The sequence below is a fragment of the Orycteropus afer genome, unplaced genomic scaffold (genome assembly GCF_000298275.1).
Source record: "Orycteropus afer afer isolate SDZICR_OR568_19922 unplaced genomic scaffold, OryAfe1.0 scaffold00118, whole genome shotgun sequence".
NCBI classification, from domain to species: domain Eukaryota; kingdom Metazoa; phylum Chordata; class Mammalia; order Tubulidentata; family Orycteropodidae; genus Orycteropus; species Orycteropus afer.
Genome location: NW_006921705.1, coordinates 8,772,011 through 8,792,161, shown reverse-complemented (window position 1 = coordinate 8,792,161; position 20,151 = coordinate 8,772,011). Strand labels below are relative to the sequence as shown.

At 42.7% G+C, this 20,151-nt stretch overlaps 2 protein-coding genes across 2 annotated transcripts in view; both read left to right on the top strand.

The window, feature by feature from the left end:
• LIPA (lipase A, lysosomal acid type) overlaps positions 1-730 on the top strand; it is a 36,278-nt gene extending 35,548 nt beyond the window's left edge. Inside the window, exon 8 of the mRNA XM_042781421.1 lies at positions 497-730. Coding sequence (XP_042637355.1) covers positions 497-730 — 234 coding nt within the window. The remainder of the gene's footprint in view (positions 1-496) is intronic.
• Positions 731-2,380: 1,650 nt separating this feature from the next.
• Positions 2,381-13,064, top strand: CH25H (cholesterol 25-hydroxylase; the record flags this gene model as incomplete). Its single annotated transcript, XM_007944038.2, is given in 2 exon segments — positions 2,381-2,415; positions 12,317-13,064. Coding segments are annotated over 2 exon segments (783 nt in total), but the record flags the coding sequence as incomplete, so codon positions are not given.
• Positions 13,065-20,151: the final 7,087 nt, after the last annotated feature.

Sequence of the window (20,151 nt, the reverse complement as noted above, 5' to 3'; positions counted from 1 at the left end):
TTGCTAATTTAAAATGAGGAAACAGAAGCTTAGAGAGAATTTCTGTAGCTTGCCTTACATCCCAGAGGGAGAAAGTAGAAGGGGGAGGATACGGCTCCAAAGCACCTTTCGAACCACTTGGTTTTACAGCCTCCCATCTACGAGGTGGAGGGGCAACACCTTCCTCACAGGAAATCAAAGACTTGTGACAGTGCCCAGCATCTGGTCACAGATCAATAACTGGCATATCTTATAGCTTAATTCCTGGCTCAACGGCCAGCATTCCTTACAGTTATTATTCTTTCATTGTGGCTTAGATTTTTTTTTTTTTTTCCCAATGTGTGTGTGGTGGTTGTTGTTCTGGTAATGGTAACATGAAAAGTAAACTGATAGTCAATGCTTTTTAGAATTTAGTCTCTTACTTTCCCATCTAACTTACTCAACAGTGTTTAATGTGTTTATTGTGACTTTGAGGGAAAAAACAAACAAACAAACTTTCTGTGGATTTTTGTTGTAGAGTTATCCTCCTACTTACAATGTGAAGGACATGCCTGTGCCAACTGCAGTCTGGAGTGGGGGCCGGGACTGGCTTGCAGATGTCAATGACATCAATATCTTACTGACTCAGATCACCAACTTGGTGTACCACAAGTACCTTCCTGATTGGGAGCATCTCGACTTCATCTGGGGCTTGGATGCTCCTTGGCGGATGTATAAGGAGATTATTGATCTAATGAGAAAATATCAGTGAAAGCCAGACTTGAGAAATTTACAGTCAAGTTGTTGATCAAGATGTGTTAAAAATTTGTTTACTTAATTCCTGGCTCAACGGTTAAGCACTCGGCTGCTAACCAAAAGGTCGGCAGTACGAACCCACCAGCTGCTCCATGAGAGAAAGATGTAGCAGTCTACTTCCATAAAGATTTATAGCCTTGGAGACCCTATGGGGCAGTTCTGCTCTGTCCTTCAGGGTCACTGTGAGTCAGAATCAACTCAAAGGCAGTTTGTTGTTGTTGCTGCTGTTAATTCCTTTAAAATATTTGTTTCTCTATCCCAGGTCTTTTCTATTTTGGTATCCAAGGAAATTACGATTTTGAATACACCAGATTCTCTCTAGTTAGGAGTAGAAGCATAAACTCTCTGCCATCAAGTCAGTTCCAACTCATAGTGACCCCTCCTTGGGTTTCCAAGGCGGTATCTCTATGGAAGTAGATTGCCCAGTCTTCCTTCCGAGGGGAGGCTGGTGGGTTTGAACCACCAGCCTTCTGGTTAGCAGCCAAATGCTTTAGGCACTATACCACCAGAGCTTCCAGAAGCGTATTAGCTATTTTTTAATTTTTTTAATCATAATCATCAGCTGACTAGGAGGCTATTGTCTCAACTACCTGTTGTTTACGTTGGAAAATTATCATTGATTTGTGAAAAGGCCATTATCTCCATTCAGTTTGTCTTTGGTCTTTGGTATAATTTATTATATTGCCCAATTTCCCTACAAAGGGCAAATTCACACGTGCATTGGAACTTTTAAACTGTGTTATTCACTGGTAAATAAATCAGGGCAAATTCACATGTGCATTGGAACTTTTAAATTGTGTTATTCACTGGTAAATAATGACAGTGACTTGAGAAAAACTCAGTGTGGAAGTGCCCAGTTCTCATCTCCTTGTCATAAAAAACTACCCAGTCCAATGACCTTCTATTTAGAGATCTAAATGAAAGCTTCTCATGTTTTCATTCAGTAGGTACAAAGGCAAATCCAGTGACATCCGGCTATGTCAGTTATTAAAGGTTCCACGGTGAATTTTACTTACCAAACCTAACAATGATGGCTGTTATTTCACCCATGTGTAAACTGCTCAGGCTAAGCAAAATTACTTGCTGGTGACTTTAAAAACAATTGCACTGACTTAAAAACAAAACAGAACAAAAACTAGGATGTTTTCAGTAGATTAAAGACTGATGCAAGCATTGTCTATGTTCTTGAGCTCTAAACTCTGTGGTAGATGGTAACTCCACTTGTGTAAGAAGAAGAAGTGTCCTGTGGCTCAGGTATACCACTATCTTTTGCTGAAATTAACATGCTCTCTCAACCAGCTGCTGTACCTCAGTGATGAGGTCTGTGTAGAGCACATACCCTGAGTCTGCCCACGGGAAGAGTGTCCTAATCCCATTTCACACAGAAGACATGAATGTGAACGTTTTCAAATTGAAACTCAGGGATTCTTTGAGTTTTTGTAGCTTTACATGTGACTGTATTTTTAATGCCCTGGTTTGTATCCTTGTGTCAGGAAACCCATGTCCATATGTTCTTGTAACATCATTGTTTTATGACACTGTTAGGTGGACAGAATGACCTCTCAATTGTTTTTTATATAATTTGAGATAATGTAATTACCTTTGCTGGCATAATAATACTTAATATTGGCTCATGTGCAGGTAGACTAATACTTTTTGTAACAATGAAAGAGTATTAACATTTCAATAAAATTCAGTGAGCCTCATAGGCCTGTAGGCTTATATTCATGTGTATTCTTTATTTAATAGCCACTCTATTCTTCCCTTTCTCTTTTTGGCAGGACGTAAGCTTTTCTTTCTCATCTCTCTCCTCCTTACTGCTTGTAAAACTCACTGATGCTGCCCACGAGCATTTGTTCCTTTCCCATGAGGAAGAGAGAGTGGTCTTAAGGCAAAGAAAGGTTGGGAGGTGGTTTGGAAACACTGACTTTGAAATTTCTCCTGCAAGGTCCATGTGAGCGAGTTTGTGAATGGAGACTGGGCAGTGGGACCATGGATTCACAGATGTCTACCCAACTCTCATTGTACAAATGAGACAACCAGGCTGAAATGGGCCATGTCATACCAGGTGCTAACTTGCCAGCTAGATGATTCCAACTCATGGTGACCCCGTGTGTCTCAGAATAGAACTGGGCTCCAGAGGGTTTTCAGTGGCTTATTTCTTGGAAGTAGATTGCCGGGCCTTTCCTGCAAGGCATCTCTGAGTAGACTTGAACCACCAACTTTTGGTTAGCAGCCAACCACATTAACCATTCGTATCACCAAGAGACTTTGGTCGTGCCATAGGGCCCCCAAAACACAGAGTTGGGGCCCAGTGTGATCTGTCTTACTACTCTGAGCTTGAGGACATACTAATCTCTGTAAATCCAGAATCTAACACACGGTCTGGGATATAAAAGGTCTCAGTGAATAGATGTGGACTGATGAAATGTGTGAAAAGCAGTGGAATTTTTCATGTGGCTAAATAAAATTAAGCACAAGTAACATCTGGACTGAAGTAGAATCAGTGTGATTTTCACGGTACCAAGAAAAAATGAAAAAGTGCACTAGATGTAAAGGGTGTGTCTGCAGGAGGGTGCTGCCTTCCCCACTGGCCATACATTCCCCAAAGAGCCCTTCCTTCTCCTTTGACCAAGCAAAATGGTGTAGCCGAGCAGATATGAGACTCTTGGTCTAAGCTGGAAAGAAAGGGACAGTGAGGGGACAGGGTTTCTGTTGTTTTCCACCAGCAGGGGAGAGAGCTTGCCAGGGAAAGCCTCCCTGTCACGGGTGACTTGGTTTCTCTAGCTTTGGCTACACCTTGGAGCCTCCTATAGATGCCCGTGAGAACTTGGGGCCAGTAAAGCTTTCACACACCAGACAGTAGACAGGAATGAGCAGGGGCTGCATTCCATAAGTCCACTGTCCGCAGGCCTGTTTTCTCTTTACATGCTTTCTAAATTTTTCTCTGGGGTCTTTTATTCAGTGGGGTGGTGTTACTGTCGACTGCCATTGAATTGGTTCTCAACTCACAGTAACACCATTGAGTTGGCCCCCAACTCACAGTAACCCCACGCACAATGGATCAAGATGCCGCCTCCTGGGCCATTACTGTGTGCATCTGTAGACTGGACAATTGAGATCCCTAGAACTTTTATTGGCTGATTCTCAGAAGTGGATCTCCAGGCCTTTGTTCCTACTCCATCTTAGTCTGGAAGACCCCCTGAAACCTGTTCAGCATTATAGCAACACTAAAGCCTCCACTGGCAGAAGCGTGGTGACTACACTGAGGTGTACTGGCCAGAATCTAACCGAGTCTCCTGCCTGGAAGGTGAGAATTCTACCACTGAACCACCCCTGCCCTCTCTTTTCGTGTGTAAATCAGTCTAAAGGTGGAGATGCTGCACACTGGTTCTTGCTACACTTGCCTTTGTGGGTGTCACCTTGTCGTTGACATAGCTGCCTAGCTTCTCTACAGCTTCATAACCCTGGATGTATTAACAGAAGTTCATCCCATCAGCTGACAGTGCAGGGTAAGGTTGGAACTTGTGCCACAAGAAGTCCTGTGAAGCGCTGGAGGAGTGCTGATTTATTTTTCACTGGCTTTGATGTATATTCACTTGAGCAGAATACAATGATCTCCACAGACTCCTAGGTCAAGGAAAAGAACAGTTACTATTCTGCCAACTTGGAACTTTTTTAAAAATACTGTGTACATCGGGAAATGAAGAGTCACCCGATGCAGTCACAATTGAGACTCAAGAAAATAGTTGTGTCCTTTGCCACAAGAGGGCATGCTTGGCTTTGCTTTCAATCTTCTCAAACCCCTGCCACTTTCCTTTTCCTAGGAAGGCTTTCTCTAGTTCTTTCCTCTTGGAAAGGTAGTTAACTTTGTGGCTTGGTGTGCCAGTTGGTCTTTGAGGGCTGGTTAGTGCCTAAGGTATTTGTCTCCTAACCAGAAGGCTAGTGGTTCAAACCCACCAGCCACTCCTTGGAAGGAAGGTTGGGCAGTCTACTTCCATAGTGATACCACCTCGGAAACCCAAGGAGGGGTCGCTACGAGCCGGATGGACTGGAGGGCAGTAGGTTAGAGTAGCGGTGGCTATGCTTATGTGTACCTAAGATTGTGACCGAGTCTTGCTTAATGAGTAATAGCTGAAAAATTTTCCCAAAGAACAGCTGTCCCCCCCAAATGTGACTTAGGAAAATAAAATTGTGCCTAAATAGATAAATGAATGATCTGTACCACAGACATGGGGGAAGGGCAGGAAGGGAGACTAAAGTAGTCTTAACCCAGATTTCAATTTACTAAGGACCAAAATTAGATTATTGACATTATATCCACAAAATGAAGATTATTTGGTTTGTGGGTATTAAAGGTGCTAAGGAGCCTTGGTAGCGCATTCAGCTGCTAACCAGAAGGTGGGCAGTTCGAAATCATCAACTGCTCCCTGAGAGAGAAAAACTTAATCTGCTCCCGTAAAGATTAGCTTTAGGAAACCCTGTGGTCCAGCTCTACTCTGTCGTGCAGGGTCAGGGGCGCCAGGAGTCAGAATTGACACAACAATCTGTAAAATGTGAACATTTAAAATACATATATTTTTAAATTTTGGCCTTTATTTTTTGATACAGGTAAGCCCTGACTCATGAGGTATTCCAGTTATGACGAAGCACACTTATGACCATGTTTTTTTTTTTTTTTTTTGGTACATTTTATTATTAGTAACATGTATGTGTGCATGTATATATTTATTAAAATATATCTGTAAATTTATATGTAATGCTTCCAACCCTCAAAGACAAAGATGGGATTTATGAACATACTGATAATAAAAGGCAACTAAAAAAAAAAAGAGAGAGAGGTGTTCTACTTAAGTCAGAACTGACTTACGATGGCATCATTGGAACTGAACCCCTTCTTAAGTTGGGGACTTCCTGTATGTGGAAAGATTGTCAAAGTGGAAGTGGCTCTGGTTTCTTGTGACTCCTGAGAGGCAATATCAAGTAGTGATTATTCTGGTTTTTTTTAAAGTGTTGTCAGCCATTAATTCATTCAAGAGTGTTCACTGAGTATTTTTGTATTGTGCTAAGTGCATATTTCAAGTTCAATTTCAAACTAAGCAAGTAAAACTCTTTTCTTTGCCAAATTGTTTCAGTTGTACTAAAATGAATACTTTGCTTTCTACATTGTGCCTTCTGCGCACAAGGCTTTGATCTTTGCCACAATCCCTTTGACAGGTGAGGTGAGTACCATTATTCCTGCTTTACAGGCAATGGTATGCTTTTTAATGGAGATAATTTTATATACTATAAATGTTTTAAAGAGGTGTGTGAGAGTGCCACCAATTTCAGTAGAAGCAAGATACAGATGAATCAAAAATATAAAGAGAAAGTGTTTAAAATCCAAATAGAAATACCTGCGTCCACAGGGACATCATGGAGTCTCTTGGGGGAGCTAATATATCCCACATTCTTCATCAGCACCCCCTACTGTTTTTATTATGTATAAATAAGGGAGCTCTGGTAGCATAGTGCCTAAGGCACTTGACTGCTAACCAGAAGCCTGGCGGTTCAAACCCACCAGCCACTCCTCGAAAGGAAGATGGGGCAATCTACTTTCGTAGTGATACTGCCTCGGAAACCCAAGGAGGGGTCGCTATGAGTCGGGTCTGACTCGACATAACAACAACAACAACGTTTGTGCTGAGTTTGTAAAGTACTATGTAAATGTAGTTTGAGTGACCCCCTTCCATTCCAAACTCCTATAGACATACTAGGAGCTCTGGTAGCATAGTGGCTAAGACACTTGCCTGCTAACCAGATGGCTGGCAGTTCAAACCCACCAGCCACTCCTCGGAAGGAAGGTTGGGCAATCCTACTTCCATAGTGATACTGCCTCGGAAACCCAAGGAGGGGTCGCTATGAATCGGGGCCGACTCGACGGCACACACACACACACACAGACATGCTATGGAACTGACATTGACCAGGTTCTGTTCTCAGTTTGGCTGTTAATCTTGACTTTTCTGAAATGGAATCTTTATCTTTAAAGCTAAAGATTAGATTTTTATTGTTGTGATTATTCCACCCTGTATGAGTCTTACATGTTACATGACAGTACAAATATACATGTCTGATAAACAATTTCATCCAGATTTGGAAAGAAAAAAAAAACATGAAGGTCAATTAGAAAAGAGAGATATTGTGTCTTTGGTAATGGGTTTTTCCACCTACATGTTTTATTTTTTTGTGTGTGCGGGAGTATTCAATGCCTTTTGGTGAGTTGGTACCAAATACCTTTTGAAATTATGTTAAATATGCACAGTCTTGATTGTTGTACTCTCAGGAAAGTGATTTAACTCCTGTAATGGCTAGAAAAGAAAGGATCCTTGTCTCCAGCCCTGTCAGAAAGGTCATACTAAAAACCGGAAGTCGTCATCAACTGGAGAACGTAGGAAATGGTGTGGCCAATCCTGTCTGAAATCAGTGAACACCCCCTCTTGTGGAAAACCATCTCTGTAAATAAGTAGCTCTACACTACCTCAATCAGTGCTCCAGAAAATCAATTCCAATTTTTAGCCCTGATTTAAAGCCAATATCTTCCAAAATGGTTACTGAGTTCACCAATATCTTTTGAACTCATTATGTGCAAAGCATTAGGCTTGGCATTGTGGAGAAAAGCCCTAGAAGATACATCCTGTGTCCTAAAAAGATCTAATCATTTAGGAACCATTAAATAAATATTGTGCAAATAAAAAGTGTCTAAAGATGAAAGCTTGCCAATTCAAGAAGTGACATCATTTTAGTCAATACTAGATAGCATTTTATTTTCTTTTATTTTGGGGGGATGGTCAATTAAATGATGCTGTTTTTGGATGCCTGACATACTGTATCTACTTTTCAGCATGCTCCATGACGTAGAATTGATAACTGATAAGATTTTAATAGATTGATTTCCCTGAGAAGGTTGCATTAATGTGTTGAATACAACCTTTTACCCTGGTGGGCTGTGTACAGGGAAAGCAAAAAAGCCTGTTATTCTTCATAGTGTCTTGAGGTTAAGTGTGAGGCCCCAGGCAGAGTTTCATTGTATATAAGACAAAGGCTGAACCTATAGCTTCCAGGTTTTGCTGCACCTGGCTTTAGTGACCGACCATCCTCTATTGATCTCTTTAAAAAAAGTGTTAAAAAAGCAAATATGTTACTTTAAGGAGTAAAGTACACCTGACCCAAACCATGGTATTTTCAGTTGCCTCATGCATGTGAAAGCTGGACAATGAATAAGGAAGACCAAGAAGAATTGGTGCCTTTGAATTACAGTGTTGGTGAAGAATATTAAATATACCACAGATTGCAGAAGAATGAACAAATCTGTCTTGGAAGAGGTACAGCCAGAATGTTCCTTACAAGGGAGGATGGTGAGATTTTGTCTTTCTTTGGACATGTTATCAGGATGGACCTGTCCCTGGAGAAGGATGTCATGCTTGGGAAAGTAGAGGGTCAGTAAAAAAGAGGAAGACCTTCAATTAGATGGACTGACACAGTGGCTGCAATGATGGGCTCCAACTTAGCAAGGATTGTGAGGATGATGCAGGCCCCAGGCAGAGTTTCATTGTATATAAGGCTGCTGTGAATTAGAACCGATTTCATGGTACCTAATAGCAAGAGTGATGATTCTAACAGGTTTAGTGGCAGAGGATGGAAACCAAAGAAGGAAAAGAATGGTTTGGTTGGGGCTGGGGCACAAGAGAGTCAGTCCTGACAACTGAATCTAATAGTGGGGCTCCAAATCAGCAACCTACCAATGTTAAAATCTACCTACCAATCTTAAAAATCTGTGAAGGCATCAAAAGCACCCACACATGATAGCTGAAACCACAAGAAAGTGACAGTGTGTGCTGAAGCAGAATTTGAGGGTTGACTTAATTTCTATTGAGGGTAACTTTGATACTTATGAGCAGAATCCATTTGTGAGTCTGAAAAGTGAGCTCTGATGTTCACTAGGAGCTTTGAGGGATCCAAGACTGAAGCAGAGAAAGCTCTCTCTTCTTAGATATTGCTGGGATGCAGTTCAAGGACAGGCCCATTTCTTCAAAGAGTGAGACAGCAGAAAGATTCTGGGTTGCCCTAAAAGTGAAGTGGAACTAGCATTGGGGCCATGGGTGATAGTGGTTGTGGTGGTGTTTGTGGTGGTGGTGGAGCTGGAACCTTGGCCTTAAGGAGGAGCTTAAAAGGACGGGTTGTATAACTGCCAAGAAACTCAGGACCAGGAAGTCTGAGTTGTACCTCTTTCTTTGCTACCATCTACATATCAGAGGGGCATGAGAAAATCCATGCTCATTCCCTTTGTTAATTGCTTGCTAAGAAGCTCAGAGCTGCTTCTGAACATTTTCCTTATCAGAGAATATTATAACATTCATATTACATTAAAAACAAACAAACAAACAAACAAAAGTCACTGTCGATTCCAACTCATAGCGACCCCCATTGGGTTTCCGAGGCAGTAAATCTTCATAGAAGTAGATTGCCCCATCTTCCTTCCACAGAGCAGCTGGTGGGTTTGAACCACTGACCTTCTGGTTAGCAGTCAAATTCCTTATCCTTTCTTATAGTATAAACCAAATCAAATCAAACTCACTACTGTGGAGTAGATTCCAACTCATAGTGACCCCAATTGGGTTTCCAAGGTGGTATATCTTTATAGAAGTAGATTGCCCAGTCTTCCTTCTGTGGAGGGCTGGTGGGTTTGAATTGTCCACCTTCTGGTTAGCAGTCAAATTCCTTTTCCACTGCACCACCAGAGGTCCTTTCTCATGGCATACTGTTGTTGTTGTTGTTATTTGCCATCAGATCGGACCCGACTCAAAGAGACCCCTCCTTGGGTTTCCAAGGTGGTATCACTACGGAAGTAGATTTCCCAACCTTCTTTCTGAGGAATGGTTGGTGGGTTTGAACCACTAGCCTTCTGGTTAGCAACCAAGTGCCTTAGGCATGATGCTACCAGAGCTCCCCATGGCATACTAGGGCTTAAAAAAAAAAAAAAAAAAAAAAAGATTGCTATAGGACCAGAAGCTATGGCTCTAGGGAATGGGCATCTAAGAAATATATGTAATCCATTAGTAGCAGGATGGCGACAAACACCAGCTGAGAAATTCTAAATTCTGAACTGGTGTTTGTTTGTATAGTTACATCTGCTATTTATTATTATACATTCCTATATCATGACATTATGAGTAGCCTTTTATGTATAATAACAGGGTATGTACACATCCCATTTTTATTTCTAGGCCTATGTATTAGTCTATATTTTTGTGGTACTTATTCTTCCCTTGGGAGCTCTGGTGGCATAGTGCCTAAGGTATTTGACTGCTACCCAGAAGGCTGGAGGTTCAAACCCAAACCCACCAGGTACTCCTTGGAAGGAAGATTGATCAATCTACTTCTGTAGTGACACCCCCTGGGAAAACCAATGAGGTGTAACCATGAGTTGAAATCGACTCAATGGCAGGGCAGTGAGTTTGGTTTAGTATGCTTTCCTCACAACATATGGCTTCTTATAATTTATTTATCTTTGCACAATATTGTTTGACTTTTATTGCAAACTTTCTCAATTATTCTTTAGATGAAATGCAGAGTGTAAATTTAAGATAATATGTATCTTTTCATATGTTCACTGAGGACTAAAAACCAAACCCAACCCACTGCCATTGGGTCCATTCTGAGTCATAGTGACCTGCATTGGGTTTCCAAGGCAGTAAATCTCGGAAACCCAAGGAGGGGTCACTATGAGTCGGGTCAGACTCCACGGCACATAACAACAACAACAACAAATCTTTATGGAAGTAGATTGCCCCATCTTCCTTCAGTGGAGTGGCTGGTGGGTTTGAACCACCAACATTCTGATCAGCAGTCAAATACCTTAGGCACTGTGCCACCAGAGCTCCTTACTACTGACTAGGCACTACAGTTTCACTTCTATAAAATCACAGCAATACTAATTGTGCCTACTTCTTATCTGGGTTGGGGGGTCATCTCTTCTGAGGATGAAATGAGAATTATGAAATCATTTAATAATGAAGATTCGTAAGTACAACACAGCGGTTAGCAGACATTACGTTGCAGCTTTGTTATCACTATTTGATTTAGTGCTTACAACAGCCTCCTGAGATGGCTACTATTATTATTCCCATTTGGAGACACAGGGAAAAGGAAGCTTCCCAGTGCAGCACTTGTCCCGACCACGGAGCTATAAATAGGCAAAGCCAGGATTGGAAGTTGCCCCTGACTCAAGGTTTTTGTCCAAAGCTTCTATCATGTACTAGTCGCGGGAGGTGATGTCAATTACCCGGTTGAAACACTGAAATTGTTTGTTCTGCGGGTCGCAGATCTCCCCAGCGCTCTTGTAGTACCTGCCTCTGCGCTCAGTTGGGGCCAGACTGCTTGCGGCCGCGACACGCAGGGGACAGGAATGGCTCCACACTCCGGCCTGGTTTGGGGGGACGAAGTGAGGGACAAGGGGCAAGTTGGCGTCGCAAAGCCAGCCGAGGAAATAGCAAGGGAGGTTCGATATTACCTGCCAGTTCCACAGCCTCTTGGGAGACACCAGGCAGTCCCTCTGAGGAAGAAGGTGGGTGGTTCCTGATCGCATCGCTTGCACCCCAGACTTGAGTCGCAGCGTCTTTTTAGTTAGATCGATGTAGCTTCTTGGGCGTTGCACCAGCGTTATTTTCTTTTAAAGGGAAGCCAGCAGCTGCCGCCCCCTTCCTTGGTCGCTGTGCGTCGATGTTCCTGCCGCTGGTCCGGCCACCCGGGGCGTTCCGCGGAGAGTCGTCCTCGCTGGTGCCGGCAGCGGCTCCTGGCGAGGCGGCGAGGCGGGCGGAAAGGCGCCTCTCGGATGATATTGGAAGTGGCAGAGGTTCCCACTCAAGCACCCGTCGGGTGTCATTTTCTGCCCGGCGGTCTGCTTGCCGCCCTGCTTGAGGTTAGATCCATACAGCAACCCTTAGGTTACGTAGACAGAAAAGATCTGAGATGATAGTTTTTTTTTTTTGTTTTTTAAATGCAGTTATCCTTGAGTCTTTATGAAAACACAGAAATGCAATTATATGTATGCATTTTAAAATACAAGTCATTCTGCATTGATTGCAAAGAAGGTACTTTCTGGGGTAATTTTTTTTTTTTTTAAATCTTGGTTGAGGTAGTGATGACAGGTGAACTGAGTTGTCAAAACTCATAAACTCCACCGAAAATCTGCATTGTGCTGTATGTACATCATACGTTAAAGAAATCAGAAAATAATTCTGCGTGCCTATGACAAGTCACTAAGTGCCGTTGCATGTGCACGCATCTATAAAAGCAAATTCAATGCGGCCGTAGACGTGCGTATTTATAGCAACTAAGTGCAACCCTGCGGGCTTATTTATTTATTCAAGCTCAGCGTAGTCGGAAAGGGAGTGAAAACGCCGCTGACATAACTGGGGGCGGGGCCACGCTCCTTAAGAACGGTCCGCGGGACTCGAGCCGGGCCAGTGCCGGGCAGCCTCACCATGAACCGCGCCAACAGCTCGGGGCAGCTGTTCCTGCAGCCAGCCTGGGACCGCGTGAGGACCCTCACCCAGTCGCCCTTCTTCGCGGTCGCTTTTGCGATCACCACTTACGTGAGCTTCTGCCTGCCCTTCGTGATGCTGGACGCGCTGTACCCCAGGGTGTCCGCGCTGCAGCGCTACAAGATCCATCCTCACTTTTCGCCGTCGGCCAGGCAGCTGCTGCCCTGCCTGGGGCGCACACTGTACCAGCACGTGATGTTCGTGTTCCCGGTGACCCTGATGCTTTGGGCCGGCAGCCTGGACCGCCAGCCCACGGAGGCGCCCGAGCTGCTGGAACTGGCGTACCACGTCGTGGTCTGCTTGCTGCTCTTCGACGCGGAGTTCTTCGCGTGGCACGTGCTTCACCACAAGGTGCCCTGGCTGTACCGGCTCTTCCACAAGGTGCACCACCAGAACTCGCCCTCGTTCGCCTTGGCCACGCAGTACATGAGTGTCTGGGAACTGTTTTCCTTGGGCTTCTTTGACATGGTGAACGTCAAGCTGCTTGGGTGCCACCCATTCACCGTGCTGGTGTTCCATGTGCTCAACATCTGGCTGTCGGTGGAGGACCACTCGGGCTACGACTTCCCCTGGTCCACGCACAGACTGGTGCCTTTCGGATGGTACGGGGGCGTGGTGCACCACGACCTGCATCACTCCCAGTTTACCTGCAACTTCGCACCTTACTTCACACACTGGGACAGACTTTTGGGGACGCTGCGGTAGGTGCGCTCCGAGTAACCTGCATCCCTCCCGGCTTGGGGTGAGACTGCGGTGGGTGCCCCTTAGACCTGGGACAGCTGTGCCTTTCACACTTGAATCAAGAGAAACACATCTGAGCTTTCTTCCTTCCTTCCTTCTTTTAATAAGCACTGTCTTATTAAGCGATGGAAACTGTTGTAGATAAAATCTGATGTATTTTTGCAAGCTGACAAAGTAATTTATATACTGTTTTATATGGATGCAAATGTATTCTTGATGTAGCCTTAATAATTCTTCAGTAGCCTTAATTCTTGAATTAGACACTCATCACTGGCATATTTCACTCATCTCTAAAATAATTTGCTTGTACATCAAGGACTTTCCTACATATGAAAATGTCCTAGAACAAGGCTAATAGGAAAAAACAAAACAAACAAACAAACAAAAAACACCCTGCTATGTAGGCTGTGACCTCAGACACTGTATATGTTGAAACATGTTCCTGCTGGAAAAGTGACAAAGATTGTAGTACTTTTTTTTTTTTCTATTTTCATAGAAATATATATTTATATTTAAATAATTGTTATTTGTGCTTAAAAAAAAGATCATGAACAAAACAAGTATTGGCTCCTGTTTCATTGGCATTTTGACACAAATTGAAGAGGGAAGGGGGAGCTGGGAGGGCAGGTATCCTCATGAGTTAGATCAGCTGGCCCATGGAAAGAGAGGAATAGCCAGGGTGAAGTGTTTTGTTGGGGGATTGTAGGAGAGGAGGCTGAACAAGGAGTCTTTTTGTTTTGTTCTAGACGGTCCATAGAGGAAAGCCCAGTCAGTATTCCTGGGAAGACCTTGATTGTTCTGAACGCTTTTCAGCTGGTTTCTGGCTAATAGGCAACTGATGGAACAACTCTAAAGTTTTACAGAGAAACTGCACTGGATGATCATTTGATTATATGGAGGTGTGGGAATGAATGGAATTCAAGGGGCACCTTGCTTTGCAAAACTGATGCATTAAAAGTGTGCATTAGAGCAGCTGATAGGTACAAAAAGGGATTCTGAGGAAGGGCCCTTTCTCACAAAGCCAAGGGCCCCAGGGAATGCAAATAAGAACCGAAGGCAGTGGCTCTGTGATCTGGGAGTTTTGTATATTTAATTTTCTTAATTAAAACATTCATGGAAAATACACATCCCTTCCTCAGGAAAGATAAGAAGAGGTGGCGATATAGTGAGATTTGGTGTTTGGTCTCGGATCCCTGCTTCCTCCTCTGTAAAGGGAGATAGTATCCAAGATGTTGTTGCAGATTACTTGTGCCTGCAAATGTTTCTATTACTGACCACACACCCTTTAGCCCTCATGCACTCTGTCTGGCTGCTGCCTAATTGTTTTCATTTTACTTTTGAATGTCGTTTACATTGTATAAAGTTAGAAATCAGGACAATTAGTCTGAAAAGGATGAAGAAAGGCAGCTTTGCTTGTAGTTCCAGACTCATGATATATGATCCAGACTATCTTGTTCAAAGGTGAAGAACCCATCTAAAGATCCAGTCTCCAGAGTCCACCCAATGAGACTTCTTAGACACATGGGTAAGCCCTCCAGATGTTAGCAGCATGCAGCCAGAATGCCGGCCACTCAGCTGATTTCTTTACATTCCCTCCTCTTGTGAGTGCACAATTTAGAATTTGTAGTGACAAATTTAGAATTTGTCAGTGTCAGGATGTGATGGGACTTAAAGATAATATTGACTTATTACATGAAAGTGAAATACGTGAAAATAGGAAATGAGAATGTTGGGAAAATGGAGCTTTCTGGAGCTGGTCACGGTCATCTTGAGTGAAGAATGTATCTTCTACATGGGAGACACAGCTCTTAGTCATCGGGGGCTACTCCAGTGTTAACCAGAAACGGCCATGACCAGTTTAGACCAGACCTAGGTGCTTCCACCTATAAACCTGACTTAACTAGGATTTTCCAAAATGTGTGTTCTATTGACACGTCATCATAGTGAAGTCAAGTACCTTTGCACCTATCACAAACAAAAGAAAGGACACATGGCCCAATCACAATTTTGTCCCCACTTCAAAAGGACCCACTTTTGCTTAAGTGACAACTTTCCAGAACCTAATCCTTTTTTGAAGAAAAGTCCTCAAAGGTCTTATAAAAAGAGATTGCTATCTTTTTCAAATTGAAGTTCTTGGTATATCCTCTTGAGTACTAGATTTGCTTTGTTGCCAAATAAAATCTTTCTTAAAATTTTTTATAACTAGACTCCAGACTCTGTCATTTAACAACAGGTACCCAACAGCTGCCCTGGAGATCTTCAGTAATGCTCTCTTTCACAGAATTTTTAAAACTGCATCATGTTGCCTAACACTGTAAGAGAATTTTGGATTAGGGGCTGATTGTACATATGGACAGTATTTGTTTGGATTTAGAAAAATTTTCTCAAAATGAGAGGTCTAATTAATTTTTAAGGAGTAGAGAGTGGGAGTGGAGGAGAAGAGAGGTTGGGCATTTTTTTTCAGGTAGATTGGAAGCTAACAATAACAACAACAGCAACAACAACAATAATAGTAATAATAAGGAAGTAGCTGACATTTGCATGCTCTTCTCCACATTATTTCACTTGCCCCTTACAACCCCCAGACAGATATAGGACAGTTACTATTATCATCTCTGTGTTATGGGTAGGGAATTTATACCTGCACAGGTTAACTGACTTCTTCCAGGTTATAAAAAACTAGATGTTGGAGTCAGTTCTCAAACTTACCTCTGGTCGTCTCCACTCAATCTCTCTTCTGATGTTTATGATAATCTTCACAACTTCCAGAGCAACACAAACCCTGTGACACCAGCAAATGGCCTTTCCTTGCTGTTCTCCCTCAGTCATTAAACCCCCCACCCAAACACAGCAACCCTCTGGTGCATTACTTTGACAGGGATGTCCCTGTAGTCAAGACCACTGCCTGGGCAGTGAAGAAAACCAGGGATGCTAGTCCGAGGCCAGTCTAGGCAGGACCTGGGCAAGTCACAGATTCCATTTTCTGCATCCTTCATTGTGCATCCGTTAAAAGCACAAATGTTGGAGGATGACTGCCTGACTGATAGTCTCCACTCTGGGACTTATTAGCTGAGTGATTCTGGGCAAGTTACTTACCTTTCTATGCCTCAGCTTTTTCATCTGTAAACTGTAGACACTCCTAGAACCATGTTGTGAGGCCCTTATGAGATACTATATGTAAAATGAAGGAGCTCTGGTGGTGCAGTGCCTCAGGAATTTGACTGCTAACCAGAAGGTTGGTGGTTCACACCCAACAGACGCTCCTGAAGGAAGATGGGGCAATCTACTTCCTTACAGATTTACCTCCTTGGAAACCCAATGGGGGTTGCTATGAGTTGGAAGTGACTCAATGGCAGTGTCTTTGATTTGCTGTATGTAAAATGAAGGAGCTCTCGTGGTGTAGTTGTTAAGGCATTTGGCTGCTAACCTGAAGGTCAGATGTTTGAACCCACAGCTGCTCCATGGAAGAAAGATGAGGAGGTCTGCTTCTGTAAAGATTTATAGCTTTGGAAGTCAAATGGAGGTCTCTATGAATTAGAATTGACTTGATGGCAGTGAGTTTGGTGGGTTTTTTTTTTTTTAATAAATAATACACATAAAATAAATAATATTCATAAAACGCTTCTTGGAAGTCTTGAGCAAATTTGAATTTGTATTGGCTGTGACCAATGGGTCATGATGTGAACATTAGTGCTGAAGTTCAGGCTTTAACCTGTCAACAAGTATGTTTGAATTAGTTGATCTTACCAGAAGACAAGGTAAAGTCGAGTTGAGTTCTTTTAAACATTTTCTGTATTTTAGGTGAGCACTTCCACAGCTGATCAAATTCCCACTCACTGTTTGTTCCCTGACGTTGGTTGCCATCCCTGCTGTGTGTCAGCACTCTCCTCTTTCCCATCCTGCCTTTCCCTCACTTCAGTCCCCCCACTTTCCCTGCCCCTCTTTGCTTTCTCATTTTTTTTTTTTTTGGACAAATGTTGCTTCTTTGGTCTCATATCATTGATTATTCTAAGCAACACATTCCTCATGGGTGTAATTGGTTATTTTATAGGCCAGGCTCTTACGTGGCTGAAAGGTGATGACTTCTGGGAGTGGCTTCAGTTCCAGGTTAAAAGGATGTTTAGGGTGATAGTCTTGGGGGTTCCTCCAGTCTCTGCCAGTCCAGTAGGTCTGGTATTTTTTTTTTTTTTTTAATTAATTTGAGTTGTACTTTACATTTTTCTATCATTCTAACTGGAACCTTCTTTTTATTTATTTAACTTTTTATCTGGGAAAAAAGTTTACAAAGCAAATTCATCTTCCATTCAACAGTTCATACACATTTTGTTTCATTACGTTGATTGCAATCCCTACAATGTAATAGCTCTCTTCCCACTTCCTCCCAGTAGTTACCTTTACCCTATGTCCTTCTTTCCTGCCCTGTGAGCGCAAATGCTTCCTTTCTGATCTGCCATGGTTGATTGTTCTGAGGAGTACATGCCCCTGGTGCAATAGTTTACCTCATAGGCCTGTCTCTTCAACTGTTTCTTCTCCCTCCAGTGGCTCCTCTTTCTTCACAGCAGGGAGACAAGCTGCAGTTCACTTCTTCTTTTTATTAAAAAAAAAAAATCTATATTGTGTGTAAGGAATGCCCATCCTATCATCTCCCAAGGTACCCTGTAGATCGCCTATTGCCTTGCATTTTAACACACGCATACAGACAATTACACACATGTACATGCACCATGTTTTTGAGTGTATATATCCTATATGTGTATACACGTTATATAATTGACTCTTGAACAACACAGGTTTGAACTGCATAGGTCTACTTATATGCAGATTTTATTTTCCAGACATGGATCTTAGAGACATTTAAGAGCTAATAGACACCACACCCAAGGAATTAACACAAGACAACTTGATGGAGATGAGTGCTTCCAAACTAGTGCCAGAAAATGAGGAAGAAGATACAGAATAAACAGTGCCAGGAAACAAACTGATTTTAGACAATCTGGCCGAAGGTTTCTGATTCAATCAAGACTGCTTCTGATGCAGCATGGACCCTTTCATGGTATGGGCATTGAAACTAAAGCAAATGGTGGAAGAGGATTGTTACTGAATAGAAACACTTTTAAAGACTGAGGACGCCTGCCTCTTTTGCCTCTCTTTCCACTTCCTCCAAGGAGCTGTGGTGGCGCAGTGCCTAAAGCATTTGACTGCTAACCAGAAGGTTGGTGGTTCAAACCCACCAGCCACTCCATGAAAGGAAGACTGGGCAATCTCCTTCCGTAAAGATTTACCGCCTCAGAAACTCAAAGGGGGTGGCTATGAGTTAGAACTGACTCGATGGCAGTGAGTTTGTTTCTTGGTTCACCTCCTCCACTTCTTCTGTCTCTGCCACTCCTGAGACAGGACAACCAACCCCTCCTCTTCCTTCTGCTCCATCTACTCAATGTGAAGACAGTGAGGATGAAGACCTTTATGACATCCATATCCACTCAATGAATAGTAAATAATCATCCTGCCCGACAGTTAATAAACTTATCTGTTGTGTATGTGTGTGAGCATCTTCGTGTGAAAATCGAATAACTGTACGGCAAGAACTGTGCTAATCAACTGTTTATGTTACTAGTGAGGTCAACAGTAGGGTTTTAGTAGTTAAGTTTTTGGAAGTCAAAAGTTATACATGGATTTTTGACTGCACAGGTGGTTGGTGGTCGTAACCTCTGTGTTGTTCAGGGGTCAGCCGTACACACTATATGTGCAATACATATATACACACACATACACATGTTCACACTATATACACACATATATAGGAGTGTGTGTATGTACATACACTATATATGTGTGTGTATATTATATATGAATGCATTATATATACACACACTGGATATATATGCACACACAATATATATGGACCCCCAAACCAAAAAACCTACTGCCCTCAAATTGACTTTGACTCATAGCAACCCTATAGGACAGAGTAGAACTACTCCATATGGTTTCCAAGGCTGTAAATCTTTACAGAAGCAGAATGCTTCATCTTTCTCCCATGGAGTGGCTGGTGGGTTTGAAATGCTGACCTTTCAGTTAGCAGCCAAGTGCTTTAACCCCTGTGCCACCAGCCTCCTATATATGGACAAGCATGCTATATATACAGACACTATATATGTACACTTGGAGCCCTGGTGGTGCAACGGTTAAGCACAATGGCTGAGCTAAATCTTGAAGGATTTGTGTTTGTTCAACAGGAGAGATAAAGAGCATACCTTACATAAGAAACAGAAGCTGCAAACTCAGAGGAGAGGAAAAATGATTTGCTTGGAACATGGTAGGAAGCTCAGAGCACTGGATGAATAAGGAAGAAACTTCAAGGCATATGTCTGATAAGGCGATTGGGCCTTAGGTATTGGTCCCTAGCAAATGGACTTGGAAATGTCATACTTAGTGTGTGGTGAGGGAGGCTGAGGGAGGCATGACTTCACAAATTTTAAGCAGAGATGTGCTGTGATTAAATCTGGTTTATGAAGATAACTAGTGGCAGAGAATAGTGGTAGTGATTGCAGTTGGAGATTGCAATTTCTGCCTAGATTTTAATCCTAACCCAACACTTACTAATTTTGTGACCTTGAGCAAAAAAAGTCAGACAAACGGGGCATGCTGTCTTAAGAGTACCTACCCTTAGGCCCCTCCCCTTAGGATTGTGGTAAGGATTATGGAAGGTAACATTTAGAGAACCCTTAGCACTTTGCCTCTCACATAGCAAGCTCTTTGCAAATAGCAGCTGTTGTTACAAAATGTGTTGTGATTACAGGAGAGAAATAAGCCTGCTCCAAACAAGTGTAGATGGGATCAACCAAAAAAAAAAAAAACAAAAAACAAAACCAAGCTTGCTGCCATTGAATTGATTCTGACTCATAGCCCCTTTGGCTTTCTGAGGTGGTAAATCTCTACGGAAGTAGATTGCCCAGTCTCCTTCTGTGGAATGGCTGATGAGTTTGAACTGCCAACCTTCTGGTTAGCAGTCAAATGCCTTAGGCACTATGGCACCAGAGCTCCTAAGGAG